At 38.8% G+C, this 13,774-nt stretch overlaps 1 protein-coding gene across 8 annotated transcripts in view; it reads left to right on the forward strand.

Annotated features, from left to right (window-relative positions):
- Positions 1–13,774, forward strand: part of PWWP2A (PWWP domain containing 2A) — a 43,839-nt gene that overhangs the window by 7,468 nt on the left and 22,597 nt on the right. For 4 of the 8 annotated variants that reach the window (XR_008823482.1, XR_008823483.1, XM_056348815.1 and 1 more), the window contains exon 2: positions 5,993–6,960. Coding sequence is in view for 4 of the 8 variants with exons in the window: in XM_056348815.1 (XP_056204790.1) it covers positions 5,993–6,960 (968 nt within the window). In the remaining 4 variants the exon portion in view is untranslated. Of the gene's footprint in view, positions 1–5,992; positions 8,845–13,774 lie in introns of those variants that run through there. The other 4 variants (XR_008823479.1, XR_008823480.1, XM_056348814.1 and 1 more) reach the window with 2 other exon arrangements.

Below are 13,774 nucleotides of genomic sequence, written 5' to 3' on the forward strand. Positions count from 1 at the left end.
ACTTAATTTGAACTGTCATATATTTAACCAGATTTTTCTTGGTGCCGAGTGTGTGATGGAGAGGCAACATCTATTCTTGATGATGTGTTATTTCCAAAGAGTTACCTATGCTGCAGTCCTGTGCCATGTTTTTAGAGCTCTAAATGAAATAAGCATTTTCTAGCCTGCTTAGCTCAGGAGGTGAGTAAACCGTTCAGTTGATAGTTTGGCTTCTGTGGATGCTTTTTTCAGTAAGGTGCCTGCCACTTAAAGCAATATGTTCCATATTGCGCTTTATCACACCAAGTAAATCGTATATTAAAAATAGGTTATTGCATAATCTCTGTTTTAGATACATGTACTTTATGTTCAAATAGCTATGATCTAAATGTGTTTTATATTGAATATTATAATTTAAAACCTCAGTTTAGATACATGCATGAAATATATATACTTAGCTCTACATTATTTCAACATATTATTATAGTCTTTGAACTTTTATCCATGCAATAAAAATTGCTTCAGTTCTTGCTTGTTTTGGCTTTTGCAAAACACAAAGGATGATACTGAGTACAAGAGCAAAGCATAGAAAGGTAATCGGAGATTACTGTTGTCTGACATGGTAGTGAAGATGAGTTTTGATCATAGTCATTTACAACAGACTTTATTTAACACTTACCACAACACTGGAAGTTACCGTGCTTTGTTGACTTTAATTCAGTGTGTTTGTAGACAGATGTGAAATGCTTCTGAAGCAGTTCAGTGGGTTCTCTCCTTCGACTGCTCTTCGCAGAGCAAGGTGCTTTTTCACTTTTGTTTCTTTTAATGGAGAAGCAAAAGTTAAGAGACATTGGGGCCTCAAGATGAGAGCTTAAGACTTTACATGGTAGTAATGTGAAAACACTTAGCCCCAGGATGTATTGTTTAGATGTTTATGTATGTACAGTTACAAATTTAAATGGGATTTTTTCCCTCTCTCATGTTTATTTTTTTAAAAAATACTCTTTTAACTGTACTGTGTTTTTGCATACAAATTGAGTAGTAATATGTATTCATTGCAGTAATTCTGCTATAGAATTTTGATTTGAAAAAAGTGGGTTTACTTTGCTTGCTTAAAGCAATACGGATTTGTATTACTAATATGTAAACTTAAGTGATAGACTTCTAGGTTTGATACCCAAACTAGCTTTTACATAACGGGTAACTAGTATTTTTCATAGTTCATTAACTTGCAGTTGACAAATGGAAATAAACCCTGACTTTTTAATCATATTTTTGTGTCTGCGTACCCTAGCCAATTGAAAGCTTTTCTCAGTCTAAAGATGACTGGACTGCCAGAATTGATCTCATCTACCCCGGTAGCCTTTTATTAAATATAGTTCCTGATATTCCTGTTGCTATTTATGTCTTTAATGCATATGTATATTGGAGTGATAGGTATACCGGAAACATTATTAGACTCTACTGATTGCTCTGGTTACTTGTAAAACTTCTTGGAGATAAGTTTCTTACGATGGGTCTCAACAGTCTTCTCCTTTAGAGTTGCCCTTTCAAAGCAGAAGAGAGCCAGGACACCTTTACGGGGAAGGAAGCAGGCAGCATGGAAAACTGATTCTAATTTTTAATAGGTGTGAAGCAGCAGTGCACTGCTTTCCAGAACTGCCTTAAGTTAGGTTGAAATACCTATTTCTTACTTTGGTTTTCCTAGCACTTCATTTTAGATCCCCTATCAATGAATCCTTCTATTCCTTCAAGTCTGAGGTAGAACTATATTATGTTATGAGAGTGGGCTGTACAGTGGACAACTGGAACTTATGCACAAATGTTGGTTTTTTTGGTTTGTGTTTTTTTTTTTTTTTTTTGTTAAGCAAACCGTAATTGCAGTAGGCCTTTCAAAGTATAGCCTTTTCTGGAGGAAAGGAATATTCTGTTAGGGGCAGGTGATGCTTGCGATCGGTATGTTAAAGAAATTTAGTTTGTTGTTAAGGCAGTTCTTTGAAGTACTTAAACATGCAACATCTAACAAAGGAAACGTGTAGGTCATCTCACTGAGGTAGCATAACTGAAATTGTTTCTTTTAGTAGGTGGTTTTCTGCTGCCGAGTCATTGATGTGTCAATCAGTAAAGGTGATGATACAACCGAGTTAGGTTGCTTGGGTTGGTTTACGTTTTTTTTGTATGGTAGCCTTTTAGACCCTCTTCATCTCTGCAGTAGATGAACCAAATGCTAGTTTTTGCAACATTTATGTCTAACCTACATACACATGACACTCCTAGCTATTTCAAACATGTAGTTGGTATAATCAAAACTATTACCGTGATCGTATGAGAAGTGCTTGTCTTCAAGGTCTACCAACTAGATGTATGAAAATAGGGCTTGAAGTTCTAGTATACTCAATAAATACTTGTGTTTCCTGTTGAACTAATTATGGGCTGTATTGTGCCTTGTCTTTATTAAGTTTAAGATCACATCTTCATTCTGCTGCTTCTCTTAAAAAAAAAACCAGGCCATTTGCTTTGCCTTCACTCTCTTCTTACCTTGTTCTTTGTCACCATTCTCTCCTGTATCATTTACAGTTTCATTCCTGAGTTTTTCTGCCATTGTTTTCTCTTAATTTTCATACTGTTCTTCCAAGTTGCATAGTTGGAGAACTTCATTCACCAAGGAGGAAACAAAGGTCATACAAAACCTGAATGTTTATGGATGAAACCTGCTATTGGATGAGGGCAAAGAGAGGGCACCATATACTCAGCTGTTGGAAGTAATAATCGGTCTCTGGGCTTAACAAATTTCTCTTGTACTTCAGGTGGACTGTGTTTTGACTAGTCATGTCTTCATGTATTGACACATCATTTACAGGAATAGTGCCTTCATTTGTTCTTACATAACTGGCACTGGATGATATCTGAGAATGTTCTCCAATTCTACAAGTCATTCGTTTTTAGGTAGACAGGAACAGGAGATTTTAGTTCATTTGTTAAAGCAGTATCTTTTGTGAGACAGACTCCAGCTTCAGAGATTGTCTGGATTGGTTTTGTGTCTCACTAAAGAAGGTTTGCATTTTAGATAAAAATTCCACTTTGGCTGTGTTGTTCTTCCGCTGTTTGGCCTGTGTATTATGCAGGTGCTTGAAAGAAAAGGTAGTCTAAGATGCAGTATTAATCTTCAATACCTTCATGGTGTCAGTCATCTGGCGAGCTTTCCATTAAGCTTTTTTATGCATTTGGATTGCTAATTATGCTGACTTTGTGAGGCAGTAGAATGAATGTTTAGGGGGAGGGAGACGAAGTAGGTAAACAGGATCCTTCTGGAGAGCCTCCTTGCAGTCCTCTTCATCCAGTTCTTCCCTGATCGATGCTGCTAATGCTAAGCAAGACTTGTGCATTGGACTGTGGAAATGTCTTGTGAGGGGCTAGGAAATGTGGCTCCTGAGACAATGAAGAGAGTTGTAAATAATGTTTTCCTGTGTGGGTTTTGCCTGTCTGATATCATGCTCCTGTCTAGTTCTACTTTAGTGATGTTTTTTTGGGGATTGAAACTTGCACAGCAGAGATTTTTGTCCTGCCTTGTTCTCAACTCTTACAGTAAATTAACTGTCCCAAATGCTGTAATCTTTATTGGGTGGTGAAAGATGGGATCTGGGTTGTATTGCTCTTAAAGAAGCTGAAGTTCTTGATGCAAGTAACACTGAAAATATTGCCAATTTAATTATTATCAGTGGATAGTTTCTTTTTAAGCCCTACTTGAAAGTGAATAACTTCCTCGTAATCCTTAATGGAAGGAAAAATGCTTGTGGAAAAGCAACTTCTTTGCGCTTGGTGGGCTTCTGGGACTTTAGGGAACTTAAAACTTAGTTATGAGTGTGTCCCTTGTGGTTTAATGCCCGACTGCAGGCTGGAGAAATGCCTGTATCAGCTGCTAAATGTTTATAATTCACTGTAGCCTTCACTAGTGCAGTAGACTGCATTTAGTATTGCTGCTCATTTCTGTAGGGATATGTGGAATTCAACTGGAGTGGGTCCAGACCTCAGAAACAAACTTTTGTGGGTGGTGGGATATTTTGTGGTGAAGAGCACTCTTCCGCCAATGGATAAAACCAGAACTGTTCTAGCTGCCCACCTGGGCTCCTGCTTCTGTCTCCAGGGTTCAAAGGTAGGAATGTAACAGCACCTAGGTGTAGGGCGGCAACAGTGTCCGTGGTGGTACTAACTGTAAATTGCTGTGTGTTCAAGTTCCCTTCTTTTTTATGATGACAAAATTATGTGGTTGCCCCTTGCTTAGGTTGTTTGCTGTTTCTGTTCTCCTTTTGAAATTATCCATCCAATTTGCATTTCATTACCTCTTGGGTGGGTTGTTTGCTTTAATTACAACTTTTAAGTGCAAAAAGAGGCTTAACAGATAAGCAAAAGGACAAACAAGCGGCTGCTTTTGTTGGTGTAAAGAGTCTTCTAACACCTATGATGTTTTTTCAAAACCAATTTTGAAGGAATAAAGCCAAAGTGTAGGCACTCGCATAAACTGCATGTTTCTTGCAGGAGTGTGAATGGAAAATAGACTGGTATTCATTTATCTTCAGTTGAGAGGCAACCATAGATTGTAAATAAACTTCAGTTCAATCAGTTAGAGGATGTTGCCTTTGAGCAGCTACAGTGCAACATGAACTAGTGTTAGCCTGAGGACAAATCTTGGGTAATTACTTCATTCTCCTGTCAGGTGGGGTGTGGGATAAACGTGATGAGTTTAGTGATTCAAAATGGATGATTTGGCATTTGAATTGCAACTTTGTCTATCATGTTGTTACTGCATTAAGGTCAACTATTAAAATACCAACTAATAGAAGCCAAACACTAGTGTGTGTATGGGAGCTGGAGTCGGGCAGAGCTCGAGCAGTGAACAGCCGAGTGACAGCTTTTTGTAAGGCTGCTACCTCAGCTGGCAGATTGTAGAGTGGAACAGAATGAAGGTTAAACAAGCTTTTATAATCCCTCCTGCCCTGTTCTGAGGATTGAAAGATATGGTGTTGTAAAATGGATGTATTTATGGTTGGATTTCCTTTCAGAAGGCGGCAAACATAATGCCTTTCAAACTGGTAAAATGTTTCCCTTAGCATAACCCTTTGCAGAAAGTCTCAGTTACCTGTTAGGCAACATGCTACTTATGTTACTATAGGGAAGTTGAGCTAATGCCTGAGTCATACTGGGATTTTTCACTCTGTTCTCTTAGAGCTGATCAGGGTGGTGAGAAATGCTGTGTGAGTCAAACAGGGCAGCAGAGACCTAGAGCTGTCTGGAGCAAAGTAGGCAAAGGTCTAAATTTTGTTTGCTCGCAAAACAGGGAGGAATGGTTTGTACTCTGTTGAAATAAAGGTAGTGTCACCAGAACTCAAACTAACAGGCTAGCCAGTTTTGGGCTGTCATGCATCAGATGATCAAGTGCTAATCTTTAGTGGATCAAGAGTGATGGTACTTTCTGTAGAGAGTATTAAATGCAAGTATTTATGCAGTCTGTATTTGCCTTGGTTAAATCTGAAACATACTTGGCCTTTTGTGCTATGCTAAAAATTGAAGAATTTTGGAAAAGTTCCTGAAGACACCCTTCTTCACAGAGTTCTCTTAGTGTGGAAGTATGGCTTAGTATGGAATTTACTCTTGGGTTAGAATTGGAGTTGATGGGATGTGTATAGTTTGTATGTTTATAAGCATTTTCTAAAAGTACAAAGTTAATTCTTTACTGCTGTCTCTAGGTGATATTTTTTGTTTACATTTTGAGGGCATCTTGTTGATGCAAGATAAACTGATAGTAAGTGAAGCTGCGTATTTCATGTTCTCTGCTGCCTTGGTTTTGCTGTCCTGCTTTTTCAAAGCTTACCATAAGGCTAGATACAAAGCCTGAATTTTCCTGGGACTTACGTCTTTATGGTGGCTACATAACGTGGACAGGTTTTCAAATACTTTTAAATAATGCAGCAAAAGATCCCTCAAAACCTGTAACTTTTTTTTTTTTCTCTTTAAGGTTTGGACCCCATGGAATCCCTGTGACCATATTTCCTAAAAGGGAATATAAGGATAAACCTGAAGCCATGCAGCTCCAAAGTAAACCATTCCAAGATGAGGCACAGGTGAAGTGTGAATCTAATGCTGCAGTCCCTGATGACTCTTCTCTTGCGCAGCCATCAGAACCTAGCATAGCTAAAAGCCTATGGACTTCTAAACCACCTCCTCTCTTTCATGAGGGAGCACCATACCCTCCTCCTTTGTTTATCAGGGACACGTATAACCAGTCAATACCTCAGCCTCCGCCCCGGAAAATTAAGCGGCCCAAGCGTAAAATGTACAGGGAGGAGCCCACTTCTATCATGAATGCTATCAAACTACGGCCCCGGCAGGTCTTATGTGACAAGTGCAAAAACAGTGTTGTTGCAGAAAAAAAGGAAATTAAAAAAGGTGGCAATGCAAGTGACTCTTCAAAATATGAGGATAATAAAAAACGAAGAAATGAGAGTGTGACTACTGTGAATAAAAAACTTAAGACTGACCATAAAGTGGATGGAAAAAGCCAAACTGAAAGCCAGAAAAGGAATGCTGTGGTCAAGGTTTCAAATATTGCCCACAGCAGAAGCAGAGTAGTTAAAGTTTCCGCACAAGCAAATACTTCAAAAGCGCAGTTAAATACAAAAAAAGTTCTCCAGAGCAAAAACATGGATCATGCAAAAGCTCGGGAAGTCTTGAAAATGGCCAAAGAAAAGGCACAAAAGAAGCAGAGTGCAACCTCCTCTTCCAAAAATGCACATTCAAAGGTCCACTTCACACGGCGTCTTCAGAACACCAGCTCAGGTTCCCTTCCACCCCGATTGCGTTTAAAGCCACAAAGGTATCGGAATGAAGAAAATGACTCTTCTCTCAAGACAGGACTTGAGAAAATACGGAGTGGCAAGATGGCATCTAAGCCCCAGTCTCGCTGCTCCTCCACCCGCTCAGCAGGTGAGGCCCCTTCAGAAAATCAGAGCCCCTCAGAAGGCCCTGAAGAGGCCAGCAGTGAGGTTCAGGACACAAGTGAAGTGCATGTAACTGTTGATCAGGATGAACACCAGACATTGGGCAAGAGAGGCAGCAAAAGCAATATAACGGTTTACATGACCCTTAATCAAAAGAAATCTGACTCTTCCAGTGCATCAGTTTGTAGTAGTGATAGCACAGATGATTTGAAATCTACCAACTCTGAGTGTAGCTCTACTGAAAGCTTTGATTTTCCTCCAGGCAGCATGCATGCACCTTCCTCCTCCTCCTCCTCCTCCTCCTCCTCTTCAAAGGAAGAGAAAAAGCTCAGTAATTCCTTGAAAACGGAAGTCTTTTCCAAAAACGTCTCTAAATGTGTCACACCAGATGGCAGGACCGTATGTGTAGGGGACATTGTTTGGGCCAAGATTTATGGCTTCCCTTGGTGGCCAGCCCGTATTCTTACCATAACTGTGAGCCGGAAAGATAATGGCCTTTTAGTTCGACAGGAGGCTCGTATCTCATGGTTTGGCTCCACAACAACATCTTTTCTTGCTCTTGCACAACTATCCCCCTTTTTAGAAAGCTTCCAGTTGCGCTTTAATAAGAAGAGAAAGGGTCTTTACCGCAAGGCCGTCACAGAGGCAGCTAAGGCTGCTAAGCAGCTGACTCCCGAAGTTCGGGCCCTGCTGACACAGTTTGAAACGTGAACATGGAAAGTAAGGTAGGCAAGAAACCTGGAGGCTCCACAAAATTCATAGCCTAGTTAGAAAACTACCATGAAGGACTTGTCAAGTCAGAAGTTGCACTCGGTTGACTGCTCTTTTTATACTAAAGTTGTTCCATTTGTAGCGGTTTCTTGACAGTTAAGCAAATTGAACATGCAATCAAAATTAGCCTAAAGTGAGAACTTGAGTATTTTTCAAGTGAGAATTTTTTTTTAAAGAAAAAAAAACCTCCTCAAACACCCAATGCATAGGAGCCATAGCCTGAGCTGAAAGGCAGCTTATTTGCAGGGAATTTTTTTAGTAGTTTCTACCCAGTATATAACTAGTTGCTGTGTGGCAAAGGGTTAACACAAAGAATGAAAGTAGTAGCTGTGACTTTTTTTTTTTTTTTTTTTTTAATTAGGTGGCCCATCAGGGAAGTGTAGAAATGTAAGCCTTGTCTAAATGGTCTTTAAAGATTATTATAGTCTCTGATGTATTTAGTCTGGCCAGTGCAAATTGGTTCAAAGCATGCTTAAACATCTGAGGGAGGCATGCTCCAGTCCACACAGGCCAGTTTAAACAGCATTAGGAGGCTTGCTCAAGTTTTTAAGGAAGAAGAATTCACATAACTGAAAGACCAGATTAAATGGGGTTTTATCGTAGTGACCACTTAAACACTCAACCTTTCTATGCACATGGGGGCACAAATATAACACTTCAGGGTCTGAAGCGGAGAGGGATGCCTGTAGCTCTAAGACAAAGCTGAGAAGTCGCTCAGTGTTTGGGATCAAGGGCTGTTAATGCTGCATAGGTGTGAATCATAACTTCTGGTCTTTCTTCCCGAAGAAATCTTTCAGGCCATTTGCCTGGAGGTTTAGTTTAAGAGAGGCTTTGTTTTGAATGTGTAAATAATTGATTGCTGAAATTGGTCAGATTTTCTCCTGACTGGTTGTTCCTAAATTCTTAGGATACGTCCTAGTAAATTACACTTTGTGAATTGTCAGATGTGTAATTGTTGCATTTTGGATGTATCTAACTTCATTTTTTTAATATTTCCGTTTAAGGTATCTGTTTGCAGGTCAGAAAATGAGAATATGTAATTGTGTAATGCTCTGAAATGTAAAAAAACAAACTGTAAATAAAATTGACTAAATCTGAATTATTTGTGTGTGTTTCTCAAAAAGCTTTGAAAAAAATCCAGGATGTTAGAGTACTTCATATGTATGCCGTATTTAGAGGACACCCTTTTAAAAAGTAAATTGTCCTTTTTCACATATTCTTAAAGATAACTGCTTGATGTAAAGTACTATTGGTATACTTCAGTCTTAATTTTGAGATTAAGCAATTATCTGTCCTTTTTGTTTCAAAACTAGCTCTGTAGAGGGCTTTCTGTAAAGTTTATCAAATTTCTCCGTTAATTAGATTTTGTTCCATAGATTTGAGTAAAGACTGTGGATAATGTCACTTATACAGTGGGGAAATGTTTTCAGTTTTCTCCAGCTATCAAAACCTAATCAGACCCACTCTCCACTGCTACCTCAGCTTTTCTTGCATGTCTTTTGCTCAGCGTTGGGGCATTTTCATGCAACTGACTTTTTTTTTTTTTTTTTTCCTCCTAGTTTTGGTCCTAATCTGACCATGTGAATTACTGTCTCTTCTCCAACCCACTCCTGTTTCAGCCTTGCAATGTCTTGTGAAGAATCTGTCAGCGCTCATCCCAAAGCAGTTTTCATCCTGTTTTTTCCATAATTGCCCATATAGGCAATCATGACATCTGTAAAAATCTAAGTTTAGACTGAAATCAGATTTTAAACAGACATGAAAATGGGGTAAGGATTTAATCATCAAACCCTTAAAATCTTTTTAATTTAAGGTTAAATTTCATATATTCATGATACTGTCTGGTCTTTCTGAAGCATTCAGTTTCTTTTTACCTTTTTAAATTACTCTTGTGCCCACAGAATTATTGGAAGTCTGTAAGTGTTAAATACATGGCCATTCAAATTTTCCTCAAGTTTATGGTAGTCTCTGTTAGGTGGTAACTAAGCTTGCAAATATATCAGCTTTACCTTGGCATTCTAAGTTACAAAAAGAAAAACCCCACTGGTCAATGCTTTTTGAATGTGATAAACACACAATAAATTTTATAATGTGGAAAAAAAAATTGGAAAAAAAATCCTGTTTCACTTCTCTGTATTCTTTCCTGCAAACAGAAACAGTTGCTCTAATTAAGTAAATAAGCCGTACTTTGTTATTAAAGCAGGCTGCTTTTTGATGTCAAAGAGCACATACAACGTGGTTTAGATGTCTGCACTAGTTCCTTGAGATTTAGGAGCTCAAGCGAACTGGTTACAAGTTAGTTGTTCTGAGCCAAGTAGTGGTGAAATCAGTATTTTCATTGTTATTTTTTCTTTAAAAGACCTGGAAGCTTTGTACTATTAAGTTAGGATAGTACTAAAGCATACATAGTCAAAGCTTGCTCAGGTGTTCACTGGTAAGATGGGAGAGCAACAAGAGGGGTTTCCTTATATTGTTTTATGTTCAAAAGAACTGTTTATGAAATGCATTTAAAGAGTCTTAGTTTTGATTTGTAATTGATCAGGCGTTTAAGAAGTCTTTCCTAAGTTGTATAGTGAATGTGCATTATCCTTTCAGACTTAACAGGTCTCGAAAGAAATGACTCTTTTTTTTCTTTTTTTTTTTTTTTTTAAAAAAAACAGTTAGGTTGAAAATATCCTATTCGTACTCATGCATGATTTTCCTTTCACTCTGAAATAGCTATCACTCTAGATTAACAGTTTACAGTGGAGAAAATATTGGGCTTGTGTAAAGTCTGGGTACAGTAAGTAACCCTGTTCGTGGCGGTATGGATGCTGCATGTCGGTTAGCTTTGAAGGCAGACAGAGCTTAGTGCTGTTTTAGCTACAAACTGCAACATAACCCACACTTAACGTGCCTGTCTGCTCCCAGCAATGCCTACACTGTGAGTGTGGACTACTGCTCTTGCAGCTGGGTGCACATCTACCATCTCTGAGTTAGCTTGACAGTTTAAATGGCTATTAAATAACTCATGACAGGAGCATGTCTGTATGGTGCCAGGATAGTGCATCTGTGTAATTAAACTGTGCAACTGTTGCAAGTAGCCTGTGTCGTGAAGACAAACATCAGTAGGAGTGACTTAGTTTTCTGTCTGCTTAGTAAATTGCAAATGATGTCTTTTTGAATTAATGAAATTCCTCGGTGTAGTTGTTGAATATGTATGTTCTTTCAATCTAGGGGGGGAAATGTGACAGGTAGCGATGAGTTTCTAGTACAAGCCTACTTCTCCTTTGAAGATCTTTAGCTTCAGGTAAAATGTTTTGGGAGAGAGTAGTTATTCCAAAACTTAGTAAGATTTATTTCCTTTATAAGGAAAAAACAGGAGTGTTTGAAGGTATGATCGCTTCATGAGTGAAGTTAGATGCAAATGCTTGTAAAATGCTTATATGTCTCTGAAATGGAGTTCTACAGGAAACTGAACAAATATTTGTTATTTTTCTAATCAGTTGTAATTTTATGTCAACACTTAAATGAGATAATCATCTCTGATTATATGGTATTTTCTCAGACAGTGCTATCTTTAGTTTCAAACCTACATAACCAACAGCTACCTCACCCGGAGGGGTGTGTTTAGTGGGGATAATTTAGGTTGACTGTGCAAGGCTGAGAAGACTTATTTTTTCCAGCATGCTTTAAAATCTTTTTTTCTAAAGTAGTTTCTAATTGTGATTCGATTTAAGAAATAGCATATCAGTGGAAGTGAGGAAGGGGTAAGAGTTGCTTCTTGCATTGCTAGCCTTAGGTTTGTTTCCAGTCAACTCTCTTAAGTCCTGAAACTGATTTCCATTCATGTCTTCTATAAGCTTTTGCTAAAGTTGTCAGAGTAGGATAAGAACATGAATTTTGGAAAAGAAATCTTAGTCCCTAGTAGCATTATCATTTATCCTCATGCATGTTCTGCAAAGTACAGTGAAAAACTAGAGCTGCCTTCTTGGCTGAAGAATTCTGGAGAGGAGGCGGCTAACATTCAGTGAAAGGCTATTTCAGTTAATCTCTGCTTTCTTTATAATTGTGTTCTAATAAATGCCTACTGGAGTAAGCAAATTCAGTCCATGCAGTGGATCACTACACTAACTTGTAGATAAAGACTGGAACTGGAAGTGAAGTCCAGTAAGCTTACGATTAAAGGGGCAGTAAGATGGCAGTATTTTGTGCATAAGCCTTTTGGTAAAAGTATATATATACTATTTAAGAACAAACTTGAAAGTGATTTTACAGTACAGAGTTTATAGTGGTTAAAGGCTGAGGTGCTTTCCGTTCTTTTTTCAGTTTTTAAGGGTATAAATAGAAAGGTCATAGGGAACATGAAGGAAAAGAGAGGAACTTGGTGTGTCAAGCCAGCTAGGATGCTGGAGGGACAGCTATGCTGTTTGAGAATGATACGTTACTTTGCAGGTTCAGCAGAAAGGAACGGTGCTCTCCTGTCTTAGAGAGCTTGTAGGAGAATTTTGGTGAAAAGTATCATTCTCCCAGTTAACTGAACTTCATCTAGAATCTACTTCACACTTGTGGAAATAGTGACTTGCCACAGGATTTTGTCAGTTTAAACTGTGTTTACGTAAAGCGTGTCTTGTTTTTTTAGGGTAGGAAATAGCAGCATACCTTTTGGGGATGTAGACAGGCTATACTTGCAATAATACAGTGAAATTGTCCCTATAAATAAAATGAAGTATCAAAAGTTCTGCATAACTAATTTCCTTAAAGCTTCTTCTGACACGGCTGTAGTGGTCGGAGATCATTCACGCTTAACATCAGGACAGCTAAAGGCCCGTAGCGCTGAAAACTTCTTGTAGTATCTGTCAGGCTGTCTAAAGATTCATTAGATTCAAGCTTGTGACATGTGATTGTAAGCAGCTTCGAATTACTCTTAATCTGTAATAGGAAGAACCTCTGTTTTGATACAAGTCCTTAACAATTACGACGGCAAGTTCCTATTCCACGTTTAAAATACCTCGGCTGCTGTTCTTTGTGACAACTTTGTATTTTAGTGTAAATAGTTCCCTCCTATGGTGTTACCCCGTTAGTGTATTTATAGTGTGTGGAGATTATTAACTAGATAAAATAGGATCCCCTTGTAAGATGGCTTTTCTATTCCCTGCTCATCTTACTGGCATTTCAATGCACCTGTTCTAGTTTGAACTCCTCTTTCCCTGACATCGGTGGCAAAAACTGTTTATGGTAGTTTAGATGAGGTTTTACAAAACTCTTTTCAAATGGTGGTGATTCCTCCCTAAGTTCAAAATATGTCTGCTTCTTGGTTTTTAATTGTTAGGTCCTAACAGCAGCTTGTAGTTTCCTATGATTCACTCATACGTTTCAGCCTGTCTTCTGTAATACCTGGGGTGTGCATATCAATCCATAAAGTTCTTAATTTTTTCCTTAAATTAAACTCTTGACACAACTGTGCTTCTGTGAACAGAAGGCCAAATAGCAGTTCCCAGGCATGGCTAAGGAGACAGTGATTTGGCAACTGTCTTGCTGTCGTGCTTTTTCCCTGCCTGGCTTTGTTGTTGCTACCACGTTGGGCAGTGGGGATAACTCTCCCTGGGGCAGTGCTGGCAAGCTTAGTGCCAGGTACCCATGGTGATGGAACTCAGATCCATGGCTCCATTTTTTTTTTTCCCCAAGAAAAAGCAATCAATGTGCTAGGCATGACGTAGGATAAGCAGCAGCTTGGAAAATTAATATCATTAAGACCAGGACTTTTACACCTTAGAAGACCTGAGCCACCTTGCACATCCAGTAAGGAGAAAAATGGAAGTAAGAGATGGCCCTGCACGCCGTAACCTTCCCAGATAGTTCCTGTACGGGCAGGGCTAAAACTTTCCGGTGCTTGTGCCGATGGAGATGTGTAGTCTTTGATCCTCTCTACCTTCCTACCTATGGTCAGAGGGGATAGTGCTGACAACACAGGCTGCAGGTGTAATTTGGCACAGGGAGCAAATCGGGATCCCCTGTTGCAAGTTTACATTTGGCCTTTGCTCATTCAG

The sequence above is a fragment of the Falco biarmicus genome, chromosome 8, assembly GCF_023638135.1.
Source record: "Falco biarmicus isolate bFalBia1 chromosome 8, bFalBia1.pri, whole genome shotgun sequence".
NCBI classification, from domain to species: Eukaryota; Metazoa; Chordata; class Aves; order Falconiformes; family Falconidae; genus Falco; species Falco biarmicus.